Below are 24,452 nucleotides of genomic sequence, written 5' to 3'. Positions count from 1 at the left end.
CACGTTCAAACAACAACCTGACCGACTCTGCGTCGCTCCTTCGCTCATCCGTCTCTATTCAGCTTTTCAAACAGAGAGCCACTACCACTACCTCTTCGGGTCTTTGTCCTCCTCCCCCCTTCTCACACGAATTAGCTTACTCCTTCTAGTCTCCTTCGCGCGGTCTCCCACCAATCGCACGGAGACTCCCCACTCTCCGTACACTAGCACACAAAACTCCCTCGTACCACCGCGTGCACTCTCGACGGGTTGTGTATATTTATCTCGCACACATATCCCGCGGAGTGTATATCGCAACGTGTATTTTATTTTACCGGCATCGCCAGAAAAATTCCCTGTAGCTCGTGGCACCCTCTCTCGGGTTCTTCCGTCTTCTAAACTCCCCCCCAGTGGTCTGAAAATTGCACCTCTTGCTCCAGCCAATAGCGTCTCTCCCACTCCCGCTACGAGAGTGGCGACTCCCCGAAGCGCTGCATGTCCCCCCACTCTTTCTCCCCCCAAAGAGCCAGCTCCCCCTCATTTCCTCCGCAGCGTTCTCGTTCCTTGCAGCGCAGCACGGTGCCCTTCGTTTTCATGCAAGAGATCCCTCAGTGCGTGACGGCTCAGAGCGGACAGCACCGGGGAAGAGAGAGAGAGAGTGAGTGAGTGTTCGAGAGAGAGGGCGAATGAGGGGGGACGGAGAAAGAGGGACAGAGCGATCACCACGCTCACGCGGCCATGTTTACCAGGCTGCTGCTGTTCCGTTGCTGCTGCTGCTGCTGCTCTCTCGCCGCCGTTTCTGCGCTGCTCTCGCTTCTGCTTCCGCTGCTTCTATATCACTGGTGCAGCAACCGTAGTGGCGTTTCTTTGTCGCGACGACGCTCTCCGATGAAGAAAGCCATGTTAATTATGCCCGCGACCGGCGCCGCCGGCACGTGCTCCCGCTAAATCCACGTTTTTTCCATCTTTCCCTTCTTTTGTTCCGTTTTTCTCTCCCGCGCGAGCGCGCGGCGGGGGGGGGGGGGGACGCGTGTGCATCGTGTCGTGTCGTGGTGTTGTGTCGTGCCTATCGCGTTCTTGGACGATAACGGAACTGGAGGAACTACGAGGAACCGAGACTTTTCATCCGTGCGGGGAGCCTCCGCGAGATGGAGGAGCTGCAGAACGGTGTCATCCTGATCAAGTGTAAGTGTCATCTGGGATCGTTGCTGCTTCGAGGTTATGGTCACTTCTCAACTCCTCAATTTCGATACATCGAAACTTGCCCTCTTCCAGCGCTGCGTTCGCAAATACCAACGCGGTGCTCGGTGCCATTGTTTTTCGACTACTCGCTTCGCTGAATCCACTCTATGACCCTTGTTTACTGTTTACCCAACCTTTTCCTACACAAAACCTTCCTTTTATTCCCCAGTGATCCACTTGAATTTCGAGAATCACGTTTAACCAGCGAAGCTTTGTGTAATGTCATCGTCTAAAATCAAGAAGAGTTATTACCGAAAATAAAAGTACGTTCTATATGGGGGATCAAACATCATCCTTGGAATATCAATGAGTGAAATTCCTCTGCAGGAGCCACGCCATAAATAACTTTTCTCGCTCCCATGGTAGCGATTCGTTTCACGTATGTGCTTCGGAGGAAGAGGAATATCGCTGAAGGAATTTGGGAGATTTCGATGGTTGATTCGCCAGGTTAGAGGTCGCTTCGCTAGGAGTGGGGAAGGAGGGGATGATCAAGCGTAGAACGTCTCGTCAATCGAGCTGTCACGTCGATTCTCGCACGGTTTCCTATCGGTCTCTGGTATCGGCGAGTTTGTTGCAACACACCCGGTGAGTTTAGGCGTGACCCGACAGTTGTGGTGTTACGCCCCTGCACCGAGAGCCAGTTCCACCATGCAAATCGTAGGATTCGAAGGACGTAATTAATGTGCCGCAACGTCTGGCTCGACTCGTACGAACTTCTGCGCTTTTGGCGATCCTGGGCACCCGCATTCGAGCCGGAATCGAAAACGTTCGTCGATCCCGGCCCCAATAATCTTCACGCACCTCGTAAATCCTATTACTGGGCCGATAATCCCCAGGGGAATCGACGATACAACTTTTCACTGACCTGGCGCAATTCTCTGCTCCCCCTCCCCCCTCTCCATATTGTTTACTTCACTGCTAAACCAAACTTTTCCAGAGGGCGCCTCCCCAACGATCCGTAAAATCCATTATTACCCATTCTCGTTCGTCATTCGGTCGTTCCACTCGAGTTTTGGGCCAGGAGATCGCTCGAAATGATCCATGAAATTCATTATTTCGTTCTTCCATTCGTTTCATCGTTTTGTCGCTCTTTTTAAACGTACATCGAATGATTCGATATACCAAGATTTGTTTGATTTGAAAGATTGTGAGAAATTTCGCGTAAAAGGCCGGAATCGTTGAATCGGACAGCGAATCTTGATGAATGGTTAATCTTGTTTACTAATAAAACTGCAATTGACTCGGGTCAATAATCGCGTCGGGACTGATCCATAAATCACCGGTCTCTCCTGTTCGCTCATATTTCTCGATAAAACGAGTGAAAAGCTTCTCTTGTATCCAGCGTGGCTAATAAGAGTGTTCGTTTTCGCTGAGAAACCTCGTTCTGCATACCGTTAACCTTTAAACGCTATTGCGAGATACTGTGCAGCGTTTTAGGTTCGGTCCGAGTAGTCCGTGGTTCGGAAAATCGAATAAATAGTACGGAATTTTCACCATTTTCCATTGTAAGGAAATGTTAAGTCGAAATAGTTCGGATTAGATTTTCCATTCGTTGCATGCGTTTTAATTCAGTGAAATTTTATAAAGAGGCTCTGGTGTTGCAGTGACGTATCAAGTGGGGGTCTTTAGGGGCACGATTGCAATTTATTTTGATAAATTTATTGCACTGCTATTTAAATGCATCGAACATTATTATCTCTTGTGCAAGAAAATTTATCGGGCATAAATAAATGGCAAGTAAATTTGGCAAAGATTCCCAGAAGTAAATGTTAAGGACGCTCAATAATGTTTTTCATTTTTTCACTTTCAACATTTCTCAATTGTTGTTTATAAAATTCGAGCAACATCTATATATTTATTTCTAAATATTAATATGAATTTTCTTTAATCGAGAATAGTCGTTATTAAAAAATCTATAAACATTTAATTCTGCAACAGCCTTAATATTTACACAACTTTAAGAAACAATTTAATATTTACACGAACAAAAGCTCCTATAACAGCAAGAAAAACTTTAAATTCTCAAAAAATTTTGTCTCTTAAACCAAATCGTTGACTCGTATCATCCACGATAAGAGCCAAATGTTAAAACTAAAATTCGTTGCAATTTACAGAATATTTACAAAATATTAAAGCTCGTTAATCCACCTTCAGGTAAGTGTAAACATAAATCAATATACAAAAATACTATCAACCTTACTCAAAACCACACTTATATTACTTTATTCTCATATACATACACACATATTCTTACTCGATTATTATAAAACTGTCAAAACAAAAACCAGCGATCCGAATCGCAGATTGCAACTCGATCGAGCGTAATTCAAAAAGGTTGAACGTCGCACGTGAAGTATAAAAAGTGCAGGAGAAAGGTTTATTCGTCGATTAGCGCGTGGGTGGGCCAGAAACGCTTTAGTCGAGGAGATTCGTTTAACGTTCTAAGCGGGCAACGCTCCAGTGGCCCCTGACAATGCCCTCTCCCGCTTCTGCAGATTGATTTCGTATATATATCGAATTTGCATCGAACCGAAAACGAACTCTTCGCTACTGTCCACACAACTATCCTCGCCTTTACACTCGCAGAAATCCATCGTGGACTCTTCTGTTTTTCTCTCGTCGTTACAAAGCTTCTGCAGATTCATTTCGTATATATATATAGTGAATTTGCATCGAACCGAAAACAAACTCTTCGCCAGCGACCACGCAACTATCCTCGCGTTCCCACTCGAAGAATATCCATCGTGGACTCTCCTATTATATACTCTCATCGTTACAAAAGCTTCTATTCGCACGACCTTTCGTCAACAATGATCCCAAAGGGGAAATAAAAACTCGTGGCTGGAGAAACGCACGTGTCGACTCTAAACTCGTACACGATCCAAAAGTAACGAAAACCAAACAAATAACTCGTAGAATAAATAGAGGAACCTTTTACTCGAGCATTAGGAACCATTTAAGATGAGTAATAAACTACTTGGTGAATTTTCCTGAAAAAATTGCTGGAGAGAGAAAAATCCAGCAATTTCCAGATTCTTTTCTCGTTAAGGAAGTTTCGTCTTGACGATGACTTCTATCAGGATCCTTTTGAGGTGAACAATAAACTACTTGGTGAATTTTCCTTAAAAAATTGCTGGATCGAGAAATATCTAGCAATTTCCAGATTCTTTTCTCATCAACCTTGGAAAATCGTCAATTGGGCTATGCAAAAGAGGAAGTTTCGTCTTGACGATGACTCCTGGAATTACTCTCTCTCTCTCTCTCTCTCTCTCTGTCGTCAGAAATAAAGTTAGCGAGGAGCACGTGTGCCACTGTAAAAAGCTAGTTTCTCTTCTCGTTTTTTCTCTCCCTCTCTCTTCCTTCAGCCTGGCAAACGTCCCCGCGTGTATATACAATGAGAGTTAAACCAGCGGCGCTGTTGCCAGACTTAGGACTGTTGTGTATACGCTCGGGAAGACTCGGCTTTGGCTTCTCTCAGGACGAGAGAGAGAGAGAGAGAGAGAGAGACGTTGAAATCACTGCTACGGATCCCCGGAGACTCTTGGCATCCCCTCCCCTCCCCCCTCACCCACGGTCATCTCGAGATACCACGAAACAGCCTGAAACGTTAATTGAGTCGCGTTTCGCGCTCGCTCCCTCGTTGCACCTTTATCGGTCACAGTGGATCCGAGTCTGGTTCGTTTACAACTCGGACAAAACGCTATCTTCTAACCTGTATATATATATATATATATATACAGTGGGCTGGTGAATCGCACCTGTAAAATCTTCACAATAACCGTCTATGTTCTCTTGGCCCTTGTTTACAACAGACTCCCCCTCTCCCCCACCCTTATCTTTATTTGCTTTTTCCAGTGGGGAATCGAGAGAGCGACGCCACTTTTATGTTCCCCAAGCTGCACTTGTTGATTTTTTTTAAATCTCCAGAGTTTTCTCTAATTGTGACGTCACGTGGCTCAAAAATCTAGAATAAAGTGGTAATTTTTGTTCTTTTACGGTAATTCACTTTCCACGCGGGGATTCAACAATTGGAACGAGCGTACTGGTACCGAAGAAGATTGCACCTGTTGATATTTTCTGAAGAAACTAGAAAATTTTCCAGAACAGCTATATCCTGTGCTGAGGAGAGTTATGGTGGCTCGTGCAGGGCAAAAAATCCTATTAAAAAGGTGCTGCGCATTTCGTAGTTGTTGGGGCGGAAGGTTGGAGATGGCGGTGGAGGGGAGAGGGGGAAGACACCTGCGCGGCTGCATTTGCTCACCGGCCTCCTTTGTTTGGCCAGGACTAAACGAAGGGCAAACAAACCAACGTACGTCGACCCCCCCCCCCCCCCACCCTCTCGACACACGTGAGAATCACACGAATAAAGATTCTACCGAGAGCCCCGTGCGGTTACTCTCCTCGAAGGTCCAACGACTCCCTTCGAAAACGCCCCTGGTTCCACCAAATTTCACTCGCGCGGTTTCCCCTTCGATACTCTCCAACGGCCTCTCCCCGCCCACCCCCTAAGTAAACACCCCTGGTTCCACTAAATTTCATTCATGCAGTTTTCCCCTTCGATACTCCAACAACCTCCCCTCCCACCCCCTTAGCGAACGCCCCTGGTTCCACCAAATTTCCCCCAAGGTCAAACGGTTCATTTTCAGGACGAACCACAAACTTCTGCCCCCTCTTCAGGGTCAACGATCACTCGAGATAAACCACCGCACGACCCCAAGCAAACCCCTGAAAAATCGCTCGACGAAATAATCTTACGCAATCGAATATAAGTCGGACTCGCGTAGGCTGCATCGCGATCCTTATCGACCGATTTCCCCGTCGTCCAACGCGATATTTTATTCATAAGCGTTATTAATTACTCGCTCGATAGTTTTTGATCAGCGCCTGGTCGCTTTATATAAACGCGTCTCTATTTTTTAATCCACTCTGTTTTATCGACGGTGCAGCTTATAGCTAGAAATTCTCTCTCTCTCTCTCTCTCTCGATGAATAATGATTTTATGCTCAGCTGGTGCGAATTAACTGAAACCACTCGGTTCTTTATCTCGAGCACCTATAGGATCGTGCATGGGTTGTTGTGGAACAAGCTCTACCCACGTCGAGTAACCGACTGACGGAATGAGAATTATATGGAGGGGGGGGGGGGGGGGGACTCGACCATTAGGCCCACCGTGCACTTACCTCCAAGCAGCTTTCGTCTATTTTTATAATTAACAGCGCGCAAAACTTTCTATGGAATTCGAGTGGCACCGCTACACGACAATCGTAACTCGATTGACGCATTCCCAAGGCTATTAAAACTCCCCCCCCCCCCTCTTCATTCTAGTCTCGTTCCCCTTGCTAATATCCATATCGAATCTTTGTATCGACCATTGAACCGTGACGAGTAAAACCAGAAGCAACCTTTTTCCTAGATTCCTCTCGATCGTTTTATGTGGAACTTGATAATTTTGTAGGATTCCCTCGTGATAATCTCAATTCAATAAATTATCCAATAAGCCTTCCTTCTATTTTCATTGGCAAATACAAGAATCAAATTTGTAAACAACGATATATATAAGTAAAACAAAAAGCAACCCTATTTCACGATTCCTCTCGATCATCCATGCAACTTTGTACAGAATCGATCTCGATTCCCACAAATCCACGTCATTAAACTAATTTAATTAATTACCCCCTCGCCCTAATCTAAAAAAAAAAGGAATAAAAAATTCCCACCAAAAAAAAAACCTTTTCCAAATCCCACAAAATCCCAAATCAACCTTAACACCACCGCGTTGATCGATCGCTGTTCGCGCAATTATCCAGCCAATTACCAGCGTGATTAATTTCAACGAGGGCGGAGCTAGGAATTAATTTTACGAGGGTCTCTCGTCCAGCTTGCGATTTAACTCGGCCACGGAACGCAGCATTGTTTCATTCACTCTCGGAGCGAGTGTGTTTATGCGCGACTTTCCCGCTTGGCTTTGCCCGAGGAATTTCGGTCGACACTTCAGTCAGAACTCAGAGTCCCAGAAGTGCTCGCACACACACACACACACACACACACGCTCCTCCACTTACATCGCTGAACGTTGCAAGAGTGTTAAAATATCGCTCGTTGCCTCCGTGCTGCTAATTGCGCGCGCGTTGTTCTACACATGAATATGTGTGTGTGTGTGTGTGTGTAATGCACACAACAATACTTAACGAAAATAATTCCGTGCATCGCGATTCCTCGCTTAAGGATAATTGCTCGAGCGTAAATAACGCTTGAGAACGTAGATAAATATTCGTTGAATTTTTTTGGGGGGTTCAATGGGTTTGTGTGTGAGTGTGTTGTGTTTCGCGATTGTGTACAGGTCGCTTGTCGCAGTGTGGCGCACCGAGTGGACCCACTTGCGTTTTATCACTTGTGCTCCCAGCCCATTTATTAGTCCTACGCGCCTACATTCACATTTACATAGGTTTAAACTGCCGCTCGATTGACTGCAAGGGAGACCCGACTGGAGCTCTCCCCCCCCCCCTTCTCCCCCCTCCCTTTGCAACATTTTACACGATCAACCGACGCAGCTCCAAGTTTCGCGTCTCAATGCGTTTCGCAGTCAGATTCGCATTGCGCTAATAGGCCTGAGAATGCGTCGATCCAATCTCTATCAATTCATATATATATATATATACGTGTGTTTATGTGTATATATGTGTGCCACGAGCGACAAATCCAATTCAACTTCGAAGAGATTTGTTAAACTCGCTCGTTCGATCGATCGTATAGGGATAAACGCGAATACTGCGTATAGGGATAATTGCGTGGATGGAATTAGTGGAGATTTTTGGGTAATTTTGAGATTTTTTTGTATGGAGTGTGTGAATTTTGTTTGTTGTCAATGGGGAATATGGGATTTTATTTGCTTATGTTGTTGGAAGATTGTTGTATTTTTTTTTATTCTTTTTTATTTTGATTTTAAAGGGTGCTATGTATAGCAATATTTGTTTGTTATCGAGTTAAATACACTTTTGTGTATCCACACTATAGCAGTAGTTAAAATTTAATACCCTGTATTCGTGTCGTTAACGACAAATTTAATTCAACTTGAAAGAGTTTTTTTATTTCCCACGTTCAATCGATTATAAGAATGATAGTGATAATTTTGATAAGAACACTAATGATGTGGTCGTTGGTTTATTTAATTGTGAATTTATGATTTTTTAATTCAATCTTTATTTTATATATATACAAGATGAATTCAATTATTTTCGAGACGAAATATTAATTATTTCGCGAAATCGATCGATCTGGGAAAGATGAGGTTTGCGGGGGAGGTAGCCTCGTGGAACGTGGAAAAAGGAGAAAACTGGTTGGTCAGGAAGACTGGCTGGTCGAGGAAGAGGTAAATATCGTCCCTCGCAAATTCAAGTCACGCGGGAGAATCGTAAAATAAGCACGCGTACCTGATTCACGCTCGGAGATCTAAAGAGCAAGATCGGCCAATTTACACCCTAGGCGGGGGCATAAAATCGATAAGGAACCTGATTCGCGGATTAGGCTGCGCGTTCAAAGAAAACTGCGCCGTGTTAACCGTTCGGTTCATTATAATGTACCGTAATTCGCACGTAACGGGGAAAAAACGGGAAAAGATGCAGGTTCAAGGCGAGTACTACAACTATCTAGTTTTAATTTTACCGTCGTCCATGTCGAAGGCTATTGGCTGAGAGCCAATCACACTTTTCACGATTGAAGTTAATAGAAATATAAAAGTCTGGGAATAAAGAATTCAAGTGACTTTAGTTTTGTGTCGCTCGTCCAAAAGTGTTTAATTTTCTGCAAAATAAGAAAATTCTATAAACAAAGAACGTCAAGATCCAAAAATTCAGTTTTGGTCGTATTATTTATTTAACACTGTTCATACATAAGATTTTTAATAAAATATATTTATATCGTGAAAAGTGCAGCAAGGAAAATCATTCTGGAGGAAAATAAAGAGCGAGATAAAGTTTAAAATCGACTCGGAAGGGCCTCAGTTTCGAGCAAAATAGGATTTCTGCGTGAAAGGAGAGAAGGAGAGTCAATGGACTCGTACGTTATGCCACGTGGCGAACATTTTTCTTCGTACGCGACTGCGCGCTGCATACACACGGCTGATAATGCGTATCCGAGTTATTGTCATTTTTACGCACACGAAGAATCCGAGAAAAAGTCCCTGGGACCGAAATGCAGCGTCGCGGCGAGTGGCACGGATGAATTTCGAAATTGCGCAGGAAGAAACGAGTGACCACTGCGTTATGGATAAATCCGTAAAATCGGAACGCGTGTGCGAATCAATGGATTTGTCGAGAGCACTGAAAGTTGGCAAGTGAAGGAATAATATGAAACAATAACGAGTCTAAGAATAAGTGTGTGAAATAGAACCGCGTTTGCAAATCAATGCATTTGTGGAGAATAGAAAAATCTGCCAAATATAAAAACAATAATAAGTAACAAGCCTGAAGATTAATGTGTCAAATAAAAACGTTTGAGCGAATCAATAAATCTGTGACAAATGAAGAAACAATAATGAGTATCGAGCCTGAGGAAAGGTTTAAAATAAGAAAGTACGTGCAAATAAATAATTCTGTTCAAAACACTAAAATCTGTCAAATGCAAAAACAGTAAAAAATTCCTATTGAGTAATAAGCCTGGGAATAAATCGATAAAATAAGAACGTACGTGGGAATCAATAATTTTGTTCGAAACACTAAAATCTGTCACAAATGAAGAAACAATATAAAAACAATAATGAGTAATAAACCATGCGTCAAGTGTGTAAAATAGAAACGGTGACACGAGACACACGTATTTCTGTGAATACTCGAAGCAACGCGCGCACACACATACACACGCATGGAGTCCCACGGATAAGAATAATTACGTAGAATCCGGACGCGCGCGCGTAGAAAAATACTGGGACACGCCCACTCATACAGATGTAAAGTTTACGCGGCACAACGCGAAGGAATGAAAACACGTATAGAAATAAATCTAGGAAGCCAGGTGTGTTTGTGTTGGTAGGAAAACAAACGAGCGTAGCGATGCACCAACACAGAAGCGAGCCGGGGAATACAATGGTGTGTAGTGGCACGCGCTTTTGCGTTGGTGTGAGTGGAACGTGTACGGTTCTGTGTTACTCGGAACACACACACACACATACACACGTGAGCATAAATTTCTTTCCTCCCCCATTGCGGTGTTTTCGTGTGTGTGTGTGTGTGAGTGTAACGATGCAGTTGTGCATCTCCCAAAATCTGTGACGCATTATATATATATATATATATATATATATATATATATATGTATAAATTAGAAAATTCTTGAGTGAGAAAAAAATATTTCAGAGTGCTAATTTATTTTTTGTTCTCGCACTAAATTATCTTACGTAATTTTTTATTAAAATACCTCTTAACTACCGCTCATTTTATTTCTCTCGATTCACTCGGAATCTTCCAATGATTCCAACAATGACGATGACTGTTTTCTCCTTAAATTTCAAATATCATTCGCGATATTTCGTTAAACTATTTTCCAATTGTTCGTAAAAAATTTTCTTCTCGATTCACCTGCAATTTTCCAGTCTCTCTCGATTCGAGAATCTTTACACGAATAACTACAGAGAAAACGATTTTCACACGTGTCCTCGATCTTTTTTCAATCATCGCGCACCGGATTTCGGTCAATCGTTGTTTTACGAGTGTCAATAAAAGCAAAGTGTGGATAGATTGAGACGTTCCACTTGAATAATTTCAGATTCCATCGAGAAAGACCTTTTCGATCTAGAATAATAAAATTTTCATTTCGGAATAACACAATTTTCCTTCCGTACAAATTTTCCTCATCGAATCTCGCTTTGAAATTCACTTTTCTCGAGTTTTCCATCAATTTCCACCGAACGACCCAAGTGCACTCTGTTGGTCGGGAGAATCTATCGAAAAATATCTCGAGTATACATATATATATATATATATATATATGACATTGAACAAAGTTGCAATAAAACACGATGTTTCACAAGGAGAAAGAAGAGTTTGAGGAATTTTGAGCGAATCGCGGAGGACATAGCGCTCGCGCGAGAGACGGAAAGAGTTGTGGAGGAGGAGGAGGTGTATGGAGGGGGGAGGCGCGTCGATTCTCAGTTTCCCGCACGAAGTTTGTGTGTGGGTAGAGACTGTGGCTCGCAGGGAGAAACAGCGACAGAGCCGGAATAGTGTCGCTCGCGTGGTCAGCCTCGACGGTCCTCTCTCGCCACTCGCACAGTCTCTCTTTCCCTCTCTCTCTTACACACACACACACACACACTCTTTCTGAGAATTTCACGTCTCCCTTGGCGGATTCCAAAGGAAATTTCTACAAACACGCGCCCACCTGGTGGAACACGAAACCTGAAGAATCCCCCTCCCCCCTCCCCCTCCGCACTCATCCAGTTTCCACAAAAATTTTCCATCGGAGACCAAGGAGCAACAGTGTGATTGTTGTTGTTCGACAGGATCTGGATTTGTGCATTCGTGCGGCGAACTTCGTCCTCCGCGCGATTTCTTCAGGATCGATCGGTCTCTTCAAGGTCGAGACTTCACTGGTGCGTTGCGAGAATTTCGTGTGTCGTTGTTCGGTATCTGTATTTGTGCATTGGTGTCGCGAACTACATCCTCGGTGTGGTTTCTTCAGGATCGATCGATCTCTTCAGCATCGAAGTTGCAGAAATTCGCTCTTCGAACTTCGGGACCTTGCTGGTTGCGTTGCAAGAACGTTCCGAGTGTGTCATTGTGTTCGTGTTGTTGTTTTTTCTACGATAATTCGTGATAGGGTGGGGTGCCCCCCCCCCTCCCCCTGAAAAAGGAGAGTTTTTTATTCCGACTGTGTGGCCTTTTCTCGCCGACGAATTTCACGGGCCTGCCTTATAAGCCTTCGACACGCTCCTCGTCTCTTTCTCCTCCTTCTTCGTCGTGCACACCTTTACTCTCTGTGTTTACCCTTGTGTGTGTGTGTGTTTACGTTTGGCTTGTGGTGTGCGCGAGGGTTACCCGTACTTGACACACTTAACACCAACTTACACGAGCCAGTTTCAAAGATTACATCGCCACGAATTTGTCGCCATTTAAGGATAAGATCTCGCCAGCCGAAATTTCGCACGAGAAAATCACTCTGCGCTCTCTTCATCTTCCCGTCACTCATTTTCTCACTTTCGGTGTCTCGCAAGGTCCGAGAGATCGTCGGAATTATTTCGAGGATTAGGGACTCGACGCAGGTAAATTTCTTTGATCGATGAAAAACTATTTTTTTTTTTAATTTGTTATTTGGAATATATCAGAATTGTAATTCGAATTGTAACAAACTTTTTATAGTCTCGTCGATCGAGATGCTTTTTAAAAGTAATTCAAAAATTTATGAGGTAGAAAGTCGTGACTGGAATTGAACATAAATTTGATTTTTATATGTAGAAATTTTGAGTAGGAAAATAAAGGAAATGTAAGTTGGATGAATTTTGTATTCCCCGGCAAACTAGCTATTTAAAAAAAAACGAACAATTGAAAATAAAAAAGCACGAGTCGAGCAAACAAAAGGTACGAAGAAACGATCGAATTGATTTATAGAGGCATTGATGGTTTTGCGAGGGAAAATGGGTTTTTCAGAAAAACTTAATTGTCTTGTCGAGAACTGGTTGCTCCTGGCTATTAATTATTACACGGTAGTAGCTTGGAGGAGTATGCTTTCAAAACGAGTTTTCTTCTCTCTTAGTAATAATAAACGATCGTTTTCTTGCCTATTGCAAAAATAACGAGATTTTTTCATTCAACCATCGAAACTAGTATCTCGTAGTGGTTTTCACAGCCTCACATCCGTATACAAACATTTATATATATATATATATCAAGTTTTTAAATCTATACAAACAAAAATAATAAACTAAAAATCAATCGGAAAAATTTCCAAAGGTCAAAAGTCGAGTTTTAAAGAATTTTTCACGAGAAGGAAAATAAAGTTTTCCCGATTCGCCGAGGATTTTCCGAGTGCGACAGCGAGCAGCCGCGAGCGGAATCGCGCGTGCAATTACAGGAGGAATTATCTTGGCTCGCGGACCAATTCGCTTCTGTGCGCGAGCATAAATCGTTATGCTCATTATGGAGCTATTATAGGGAAATCATAAATCAAAGGTTTGCGCGAGGTGGAAAGCGGAAACGCGCCGCGGACCCACAGCCTCCAGTGCACCGGGCGAGTGTAGTCTTGTCGCTTTCCGCTCTTGTGCAAAATATTTATCCTTCCTCTTTTCCACCCCCCCCCCCCCCTCCTCCTCCCCAAGCTTCTCATAAACCCCATTCGAAACTTACGAAATCACGCGAGCCAAAGCCGTAAATCCAGATCTCAGGCGGGTGGTCTTAACGAAGCAAGGAAACCTAACTGTTTTTATTCTTTGCATAGACATTTATCTCCTTCTAATAACGCGTTTTCCTACGGAGAAGTCGTAAAGCTGCTGGAGGAATACGAATCTTAAGCTTAAGACTCTGCGGAATCGATTGGATTCTCGTTTGGTCCAGTTTTTAATTGCTTTAATCGTTTTTCCTTTTTTTTGTTCCGGAAAAGTCATATCGGAGGTTTTTCAGTGGTCAAATCGAATTTTCCAGGAATTTTCCTGGATTTTCCTGAATTTTCCAGCAATCAACAACGAATTTATATCTACAATCGCAAATCACTCTTTGATGTTCCCCTGGTACCAAGAGAATGGGCTGGAACCCAAGCTCCATCAACGATTTCCAGCGAATTTATTGCGTGAAAATGAATCACGGAGGATCTTTGGCTCGTAATAACAATACTCGAGCGGAGTAATTATTTTTCTAGTTGAAATAGTGGTTTATCGGCGAGTCTCGGTGAATTTATCGCAATGCAGTTTGAATTTTTCTTCTTCTTCTTCAGGAATATATCCGCTGCGAATAAATGAATGGGGGCCCTCTTTGGCCCGTTGTGTGTGGATTCTCCGATAAACAGTTTCCTGCCCTCCGGCGATTACGGATTTCTCCCTTATCTCCCCCCCCCCCCCTTTAGAAAGATCCATCTCGAATAAAACCACCGAGAGAAATATTTCTGTTCGAACATCTCATAGGTCGTTGTTCTACGTTGAAAAGCGCCTTCCCGCCAAATTGCGTTAAAAATGTAAGAGAGAGAGAGAGAGAGAGAGAGACTCTCCGGGGAAAAATAAGCGATAAATATCGAGCGCCGCGACTCGTTAATCTATCAGCTGTTTCGAGCCAGACACGCTTGACCTTGAATCTTGAACGTTCGGACCGTCCAGTTACGCGCAAAACCAAGTTTTTTTTCCTTTGATTTTACAGTTTTCCAAACTGGTTGCAAAGTCTGTGGACTATTTTTTATTTTTAAATATTATACTTTTCAGTGTTTTTTTTTTTTTGGTCATTCGAATTCTAAGTACACTCTAGTAATTGTTGGGATAAAGAGTGAACGCGTTTCTTTGTATTTGAAAGGACTGGCGCAGTCCAGTTACGTGCTAAACCGGTTTTTTCTCCTCCCATAAATTCGTGCCTTTTCCAGTGTATGCAAAAAAGGTTCTGGAAAACTTGAAGTCTTCGAATATCATTGTATTTTCATTGTTGCAGTTTTTTTTCTGGTAATTCAATCCCGAGTAAACTCTCTCGATTGTTGAAATCCATACACAATAAAGGCTTTTGTATTTCGAGTGACTCGTGCACCTAGTTAAACGCGAAAGCAGTTTCTTCGCCTTTTATAAATTTGTGACTTTTCCAATGTACGCAAAAAAATCTCTGGAAAACTCGACATTTCTTAATATCATTCTATTTTAATTATTTCATGTTGTTTTTTGATAATTCAATCTCGACTAAACTCTCTCAATTATTGAAATCCTCCACAATACACGCCTTTGTATTTTAACAAACTCGTGCACCGATTGAAAAGTGCACAAAACCAGTTCCCCCCCCCCCCCCCAAACCCACGGTTTTTCCAAGCTAGGCAAAAAAGTCCGTGGAAAATGTGAAAACTCCGAATATCATTGTCCGTTGGTCGATGCAGTTTTTATTCTTTAATAATTGACGCTCCTCGAGTACACTCTCGCGTTTGTTGGAATGGAGAAGAAACGCGCGGCTTTGTTGCACGTTCCCAGCCTTGGCTCTTCGTCTCTTCATCCCCCCCCCCCCCTCCTGTACCGAGGATCTTCCCAACGAGATCATTTCAATTATGAACGCGCGTGCGTTTCGTGCGTTATTCGCCTCGTTCTCTCTCTCTCTCTCTCTATACTCGTACAACGACGGAAAAACAATTGTCGATGCAATATTCCATTGGCAGGAATTCCCTGGAATTCGATAAATCATTCATCGATATATGGAAATATTTCATTGAGGCAAAAAAACGTAAGAAACGCATCTCCTCGGGTTATTATTGGTGGTCTATCAATCCGGAAAGTGTCCTCGGTGAATCTATATATACACAGTGGCGTCGCAAGAAATATTGCTATCTCGATCGAGGAATCGCGATTTATGCATGGCGTATCGCGAAGCTCGAACATCGCCTTAAAAAATAAAAAACGAGTTTAATCGGGATCGATTATTGTTTTGCGCCCTTGATCCTTTGTGCCACTATTGATTCTTGCGAATAAATTAACAATTGCTCTTTTGAATTATCCTTGTGTATTAATCAACATTCGATCCTTAGAATTATCCTTGCTCATAAATCAACGATCGCTGTCCTTTAACTCTTTTCACTCGTACGTCACACTGCAAGTGACAATACTTATTCATCGTGAAAATAAATCAAGTGGGAGAGTTTGATTATTATAAAAAATGTCTCGTTTCTCTTAATTAATGTTTTTTTATTTCCCACCTTTTCGAGTACAGAATTATCAGTAATCAAAAATATTTAAACAGGAATTTTTTTAAATTCTTGACGCGAATCTTTTGCTCGTAAGGATTTTGAGCGTTACTCTTACGAAAGTGTATGAAAGTAGGGGTGGGGGAGAGGTAATTTGCGATTGGTTTGCACGGAAGTGCGAGGTTCGTCGGTGCTTTTATTGGTCCATCCGCTGCCGGACAAAGTGGCGGCTAGGGTGACGAGATCCGCTTAACGCAAGTTTATCCCGGTGGCCCCACTGCAACCAATTCCCACGTGAATAATTCCACGTTAACGAGTGGCTTCGTTTTCACGGAAATTCCGCATCCTCGATGAGAAACATTTTAGACTCTACCAAACCGAGCGAGGCCAGACTGCTGCGAATGTGAAAAGCGAATTCAGTCGTCTGTAAAGCATAAATAAGAGGGTTGATAGCCAAAGGTCAAGCTTTGCTAAAGAGAGGAGAGAGAGAGAGAGAGAGAATACTGAAATTTTTCTTAACCTTCCATGATAATTACAAAGAAAAGCCCGGGAAAAGAAAGGAATTCCTCTCTTACCAACTTTCTTTCTCTCTCTTCACTGCTATCTCACGGTTTTCATCAATCGATTGACATTTCTTCATCGAAAAGCAATTTTCGTCTGAATTTTATCGTCGGAATGCAGAATTTCATCGAGCGAAATCAACTATTCAGAGTCCGAGAAACGAGGGAATTTATCGATTTGTTTGGCACTCGGGGAGGAATTTAATAGGAAACCATTAAGGCTGTATCGCACCTCGCATAAAATAGTGTAAACGAACTTTATCCTTATCACTCGGCTTAAGGCACAAAGGCCAACAGTATTGTAACGTACACTCACGCTGATTGATCCAGCGCGATGCGTTACGTGGCAGAAAATTCATTCCATGCGCAAACTTTTAAATGCCTTTGCCATTTCTGGCCTTCCCAAGGCCCCATTTTGTTCTCAGTCCCATTTCCAGCCAACGGTAACAATCCCTGTTGAGCCATTGTTGTTATCCCTTGTATTTTGCTACACTCGCAGCGTTTCACCGTTTATCGCGAATTAATCACGGATAATTGACTCAAAATCACTCGAGCGATGCTCAAAGTCCATTATTCATTCTGGTGTTTTATTATGAGATTTTCTGCACATTTTAGCAATACTCTCGATAATAACTCGTGGATAATTTGAACGTTCGATAAGTTGGCTCATTTATCATGAACTTTTTAATTGGCAGATATTCACTCGAGCGATGCTCATAATTCATTATTCATTCTGGCTTTTTTCAGCAATTTTTTAGAGATTTTAATAGAAAGTCATTCTTTGATAATATTCTTAACAAATTCAGTAATCGATAAGTTATTTCTCAGTCACAAATTTAATAATTCGAAGAAATTCACTCGAGTGATGCACAAAGTTCATTATTCATCCCGGATAATTTACATTTTGAGCAAATCCAACAAAGATGCCCTCTTGATAGAATTCAATCCAATTCAACCATTCGACAAACTTCCATTTATCACGATCGAAACAAATGAACAAAATTCACCGAATGAACGCTCAAACTTCGTCACGTTCGTCCACTGGAATCCAAGCGCAAATTTCGAGTTATTTCGGCGAAAGATGTCATCGAATAATTTTCTCGCCAGTTCCACGAGATTGAGAGATCGAGGGCTTATGCAATGTTTACGCGGGCGGTGGCGGGAGCGTTTCGCGAAACCTTGGATCGCCATCTTAATGGAATTAACCAGCCGGCCAGTTTGTTGCATTACACTGGGACGGCTTATATAACTATGACTCTGGCGAGTCTGTAATAATAAGTGTAATCTACACGGGAGCAGAGCGAGTGGTCCCGTGCCGTTTCGCGCGCGTCGCCCTCGAAACTTTCAGCTTTGCCATGAATATTGCGAGGTACAACCCGTAACAATTTGTTGCTCTTTGCACGTTCAATGAATTCAATGCTCGCCAAGTGTCATGTTCAAGGTAGTCTCGCTGACAGCCATTCGATGAAAATACATTCCATCGACCATTAAGACTGCTTTAATGTTCAATTATTCATGGCTGAAATCATTGTATAATCCTTGCTGCTGTGTGCGAAGCGCTAAATATTCATTCAGAGTCGACTTTCCAAAACTCATCTATATATATGTGAATGTTAGGACGTTCTAGATTCTCTCCCAATGCAGCAGAATCTTTTTGAGCCTCTCAAAATTCTCTTTTCTTTTTTTTGTATAATAATTCAAGCTGTTAATCGTTGTAACTAAGCTCGTCATAGAATTCCACCAGTATAATTGGTTGATGACAATGAAGAGCACTTTTTTCTAGAGTCGACTTTCCAAAACTCATCTATATATATATATATATACGAATGTTATGATGCTCTCGATTCTTCCTCAATGAAACAAAATCATTTTGAGCCTCTCAAAATTCTCTGTATTCCTTTACATGTATTGATTCACACTGCTAATCGTTGTAACCAAGCAAGCTCGTCCTAGAATCGAATTCCAATGGTTGGTCGATGATGATGAGAGCACTTATTGCGAGGCAGTGTGTGCAACGTTTCCGATTAGTCATGCATTATGCACAATCGGGTGCTAGCCAATGACACTCTTTCTTTATCGCACGCACAATGAGAAAAGCAGTGCTGAATGTTGCGTAGAATATACGAGTTTAATTCACTGGAGATTTCTCGTTTGGCCCTAAGAATCGCCGTATCATTCAGCTGACCGAATCTAATCTACTCTCCATATACCAGGAAAACCACTAGAGGCTCATAAATCTCGAAGGCGTGCATTAATCGTAATCTCATTCGGGGATTTAGACACTGGGCTTCATTGTTCTCCCGAGCTTATTTATACAGCGCGTCGAATGTACACTGAGTTTCTTTCGCGATTAAAATCCATTACGCCGGAGATAACGCAGAGCGAATTTCTGACTTCGTTCGCTTTTTTCATGCGTCTTTTGCCGTTTTTTTTACCGATCGGTATTTTTTGTGGTTGTGGGATCGATTTTGAGGAATATTAGTCAAGGAGTTTTCGTGATTTTGTTCGGTTCGCTGACAAACGATCGTTTCATGATCTTGATCGTTATCGCAGAGTTAAAAATTTTTAAATCAAAACTCTTCATTCTTATCTCTGCAATATATGATAAATCCGGAAATATAGTTTTGCATATTTTTTTCATAATTTTCAAGAAGAATCGAAAAAATCACTTGAGTTACCGATCTGCGACAAAGTTAAGATTCGTCCTTGAGAAAATCACAACAAGTAGCAACGTTTTCCAAAGGAAGAATCGAAGAATTATCCGCTTTGTCGGCAAGAAAAATCGTAAATTCGGTCGATCTCACAACGAGAACGACATTTCACGAAGAGGGAGAGAAAAAAAGAAGACACACAGAGGCCGATTGCAAAATCGGCAAGGTCTCGTTAGATCGATAGGTTACTCGTAACAAATCGATCTCCTTGTCCGAGTTTCATTTCCCGGAATCTGCGAGGAAACTGAAAACCTTCTTTACTATATATATATATATATATGCACACAACATTCTCAAAACCAACATATATATATTAGACTAGATCGTTAATATTTTCACCAAAGGCCAGACGCTCGCTCGATTACTTCAACCGAGGGACGTAACTGCGAAGCTGCGAGTTCTTCAAGAAAATTTATCGGTTTGGCTAGAGATACTGCTAGAGGTCATTCGCAAGGTCAAGCTTGATTAATTGCGACTTCTGATCAAATTAGCCCGCTGCTGATTCCGCGCTTCTAGGAATAGTCGATGTGGGTGATGAGAATCAACAGAGATCGAGGCTTCTGCGTTTCTTCAAGCTCGCTCGATACCGATTGGTCCTGAGTTTGCATCTGAAGCAACACGGAATTAACGAGACCAGACGCAAGCGTTCGAGCAAAACGAAGGACTCCATTCTGCGTTTCTTCAAGTTCTCTCGATACCGATTGGTTCTGAGTTTCCATCAGAAACATCCGAAAAGAAGTACCTTTTCAATTCGACCAAGAACAAAACAAGACTATCCGCTATAGTTCGAGCAAATCTTAAGACTATTCCGCGCGTCTCTTCAAGTTCTCTCGATACCGATTGGTCCCGAGTTTGCATCAGTACAGCTGAAAACAAGGACCCCTTCGATCGGATCAAGAACAAAACAAGACTATCCGCCATCGTCCGAGCAAAACGAAAGACTCTATTGATGAAAAAACAAACAACTGCGTGTTGGCACGCACGGAGAGTGGAGGACGACGAAGCCTGGCAGATCCGATAAGCAGCATTTCTCGCCTGTTTACAACGCTCAACGGCTAATGTTTCCCCGGAGAGAAACTCGACCGGCTTTTCCGCCATTTTTCACGCTCCTTATCGGACCTCGACGTCTTATCTCCAACGGCGTTCCTGACAAATTAATTCCCGAACAACGATTGTGCGAGCATGTATCCACGCGACCAACTATAAATAATGGGCTTTAATAAAGGCGTGTTGTAATAGCGGTCCGAGTGGTGGGATTAAAACCAGATGCATCTAGCCTAGAAAATATCTCGTCTAGGCTGATCTAGCTTCATCTCGCTTTATCCCCCCCCCCCTCATTCAATCTCCTCCCCCAACCGTGCAATAAAAACAAACGCAACGACCGGGAGGATGATTGGAATAAAACTGTCCAATGCCCATGCGTTTAACTATTTTTCTTATCATTGCCCTTTAAAAATGGCGCCTGATAACACAGATATCGAGCTTCCAGGTTAATAATTGCAATATAAACTCGAGGAGAATCTTTGTAAGTGCAATTTTTGAAATTTAGTTTTCTCGCCAAAATTTTACTCGTTCTTTTTACAAGGTGCAGAGTTTGCAACCGTATAAGAATTTGAAGCTTTTCTTCGATCGGAGGGAAAATTCTTTGGAAGCGAGCGTGAGTGTTGGATTAAAGGCAAGTTTATATTTAAACGCCTTTAACGCTCGAGAGACACGGCCTAAGTGACTTGGTACTCGCTCGAGAAATCTCCTCGGTTTTTTTGCATAGCTTTGAATTTTACAGGGAGATACAAACGTTCGCGTTGTTTCCCTGCTTGTTTTATTCGCCGGTTGTGAAACTAGGCAAAGGTGCAGGGGAATAGGTGAGTTGGGTAGATTCGCTGTATTATTGGATGCTTGCTTTCATTGTGCTCACGATTTTTCCATTGTACCGGATATCGTTCGCGTGTCATTTACGTTGTCAGTTCAGCCAGGTTGATCGGTATTGTTCGGCTCTTCAGCCTCTTCTTCGTGTCCTATTTCCACGGACAGCTGTACGTCCATTAAAATTGAAATTCTAATTCGATTTCACTCGTGTTTCGTGTAAAACCCACTCACTGTCTTACTCGTGTTTTGTTTTTATTGGAATATTTTTAATTGTATATATATATATATATATATGACATGGTTGGTCGACATTCGGGAAAAGCTGCGAGAAAAACTAGTTTTTCCGAAGAAGTAAGAGAAAAATGACTCGAGCTACGAGTGCCTCGTGCTGTCTACGGATGCTTCCCATAAACGTTGCGGTGACGCGGAAGAAGAGAAAAAAGAAAAGAAAATAGGACGCTTCTGCCGGCATTCTGCGGCTGCAGCCATTAAATTTCTTTTCCGCGAAACCAGACGAGAAGGAACGAAAAGAAACTGGCGAGGACCGCGCCAATATGGTCCGATTGCTGGAAAAACTCTGCGTCACGAGATATTTTTTCTCCAACGGATGAATGACGGGTGCAGCCACTATAGAAACTGATGATGGCTTTAGCAACGGAACCAACTTCCTGCCAGCCGGACTTCCTTTGGCGCATCCAGCCTGGAATCCAAAAGCAGCCAGACGCTCCGAGAGAACGAACTTGCATCCTGTTTGAAAAAATTTGTATCCAAAAACAAACGAGAAAACCAATTATCAAACATTCACTATATATGTGTGTATGTTTTTTAGAAATTAACCTAAGATAAATAACCTATAGTTCCACGTGACATTTTTCTAATTTCTTATCAACGCGTTCTTTGCAAACTCTAAATATTCCTCGGATGCTTTAACGCTTTTCAAGTTTTGTAGTACCTACAAAGCTCAGGCGATTTTCGCGTCGATGCTAATGATTGCTCACATAATCCAACGTCGACGAATCTCCAGTCTATAAATAGCGTCTCTCGTCACGCTGCACGAGAAGAGTCGTGATATTTTTACGATGACACTGGAAAAACGTTGTGCTTTTTTTTAACGAGCTAGTGTGACCAATAAGATTCTTTTCTCTTGCAGATGAGTCTCGGTCGAGGTGCAGATCATGGGACGACGTTGGTCCACCTAAAATGGAAACTGTCGGACAAACCCACAGGCACCACGCGTCCTTAGAGGCCAGCAGGTCGAACACTTCGACGCAATCTGCCAGGAGCGAGGATTCCTGGTGCTCCGCGTCGGATCATGACCTCTCCTCCGACGACGAGAGCGAGAAGAGCAATATCAGTATTAAGTAAGTATTGGATATTTTTTAAATGTTTTTTCTAAATTCTTGAGGAACTTTAAATTGTGGCCAAATGACGATGGAAGAATCCTAGAATTATAGTTAAATATTTGAATATTAAAAAATTTATATATAAACTTGGTGGATTTGCTATAAGAACCCTAAATTTGCTTACGTTGATTCAAATTAATGATAAAAGGCAATAGAACCCTCGGAGGTACCCGCATTTCCGTTACTGGAATTGTTTATCAATTGATTCAATTTGGACCAATGAAACGAATGAATGAAGTTAAAAGTGTGTGGTTACGTAAGGCAAGAGTCGGTTAATCCCTTCTTATAAATCTTTTTTACTGTTTTTCTAGGAGTAATTGCCAGTTGAGAAATACATTGCACAAGGCACGTACGCTTTGCGACAAGTGGAGATCTCAAAACATGCGAGTAAATAGCAATGACCCGGCGGAATCACCTGGCAATCATGGGAGGCTCTCGAGATGGTTCAGTATTCGCAGAGGTTCCACTCAGCAATACGACGTGGACTCCTCTGACACGGTGTCTCTCACGAGCCCCATCAAGGTGCCTCAGATGCCCCAACTTTGCGAGGTAAGCATTTCACGTGCCGAGTTTCGCTTATCCCACCAAAATCCTCGCTCAAATTCTGAGACCTGACAAATTCTTTCGTAAGCAGACCACGACATCACCTGATTCTCTAATTTCCAACACTCGATCATTCTTTTCGTAGCTTCCAATTACGTAGAATAATGTGCAGAACATTTTTAAAGCTCCGTTTGAATTTTTCAGATCGAGGAGGAGAATAGCGCAATGGTACAGTTTCAATGTATGCAGCAGAGAAGGCAAGCGCCACCCACGCTTCCACCAGTTCCAACGAACTTGACGAAACAACAATTGAAGCGTCGTCACATCATCGCTGCCATAGTACATTCTGAAAACAGTTATGTTTCAACCCTGCAAAGATTAGTAAATGTAAGATTTTTGTTGTGTAGGATACTTGGAGAATTGATTATTGTTAAGAATTTTAAAGAAATTTTGAAATTGTAACTTTTTGTTCTATTTATGTTTTTAGGATTATAAAAAACCTTTGGAAGAATCCTCTCCACCTATATTAAGTCAGTCGAAGATAGCTACGTTGTTTCATAGGTTACCAGAAATTCTGCAGTGTCATACGTTATTTAGAATCGCTTTAGCCGAGTGCATAAAGTCTTGGGACAAGGATGAGAAATTGGGAGACGTGTTTGTTGCAAGTTTCAGTAAAGCTATCGTTCTAGACATTTACAGTGGATTCATTAATAATTTCTCGGTGGCGATGGACCTGGCCAAACAGGAATCTAAGAGAAAAACTGCATTGGCTGACTTTTTTAAGGTATATTCAAATATATACAGTAGTTTTTAACGTTATGTTGAACATTTGCAATAAGTGAATTTATCCAATGAATCATTTATTTTCAGGTGAAGCAAATAAGTTCCCACGATAGGATGTCCTTCTTCGGTTTAATGGTGAAGCCCGTGCAGAGATTTCCACAGTTTATACTATTCTTACAAGTGAGTTGTTTTGAAATTGCACGATTCTTTGTTGTGTGATTTTTTATTTATTTCAATGCAATCGAATTCTGTAGGACTTGTTAAAACACACACCACAAGGACACCATGACAGAATGTCTTTGCAACTGGCACTGACACAATTGGAAAGTTTAGCAGAGATGCTGAATGAGAGGAAACGTGAAGCGGAACAGTTTCAAGCATTCAAAGAAATGTTGCGACATGTATCTGGAAAATTATCGCACCGACCACTTTCATCCTCCTCGAGATATCTCATACGTGAGGATAACGTTACCCAGCTGGTAAATATTCTCGCAGAGAGCGAGACGTTTATCGTTTTAATTTGC

The 24,452-nt window shown here is 42.3% G+C and overlaps 1 protein-coding gene across 9 annotated transcripts in view; it reads left to right on the top strand.

Moving 5' to 3' along the window:
* LOC136777544 (rho guanine nucleotide exchange factor 10) overlaps positions 1-24,452 on the top strand; it is a 44,512-nt gene that overhangs the window by 15,368 nt on the left and 4,692 nt on the right. For 3 of the 9 annotated variants that reach the window (XM_066733913.1, XM_066733914.1, XM_066733921.1), the window contains 6 exons: positions 22,350-22,560; positions 22,914-23,151; positions 23,350-23,532; positions 23,633-23,929; positions 24,016-24,108; positions 24,183-24,407. In XM_066733913.1, coding sequence (XP_066590010.1) covers positions 22,350-22,560; positions 22,914-23,151; positions 23,350-23,532; positions 23,633-23,929; positions 24,016-24,108; positions 24,183-24,407 — 1,247 coding nt within the window. Of the gene's footprint in view, positions 1-1,031; positions 1,165-11,435; positions 12,476-17,859; positions 17,992-21,712; positions 22,016-22,349; positions 22,561-22,913; positions 23,152-23,349; positions 23,533-23,632; positions 23,930-24,015; positions 24,109-24,182; positions 24,408-24,452 lie in introns of those variants that run through there. The other 6 variants (XM_066733916.1, XM_066733915.1, XM_066733919.1 and 3 more) reach the window with 6 other exon arrangements.

This window comes from Prorops nasuta, unplaced genomic scaffold (genome assembly GCF_024137725.1).
Source record: "Prorops nasuta isolate Cenicafe-Biocafe unplaced genomic scaffold, Cenicafe_Pnas_1.2 PNAS00011, whole genome shotgun sequence".
Taxonomy (NCBI): domain Eukaryota; kingdom Metazoa; phylum Arthropoda; class Insecta; order Hymenoptera; family Bethylidae; genus Prorops; species Prorops nasuta.
This window is presented reverse-complemented; position numbering and strand designations above follow the sequence as displayed.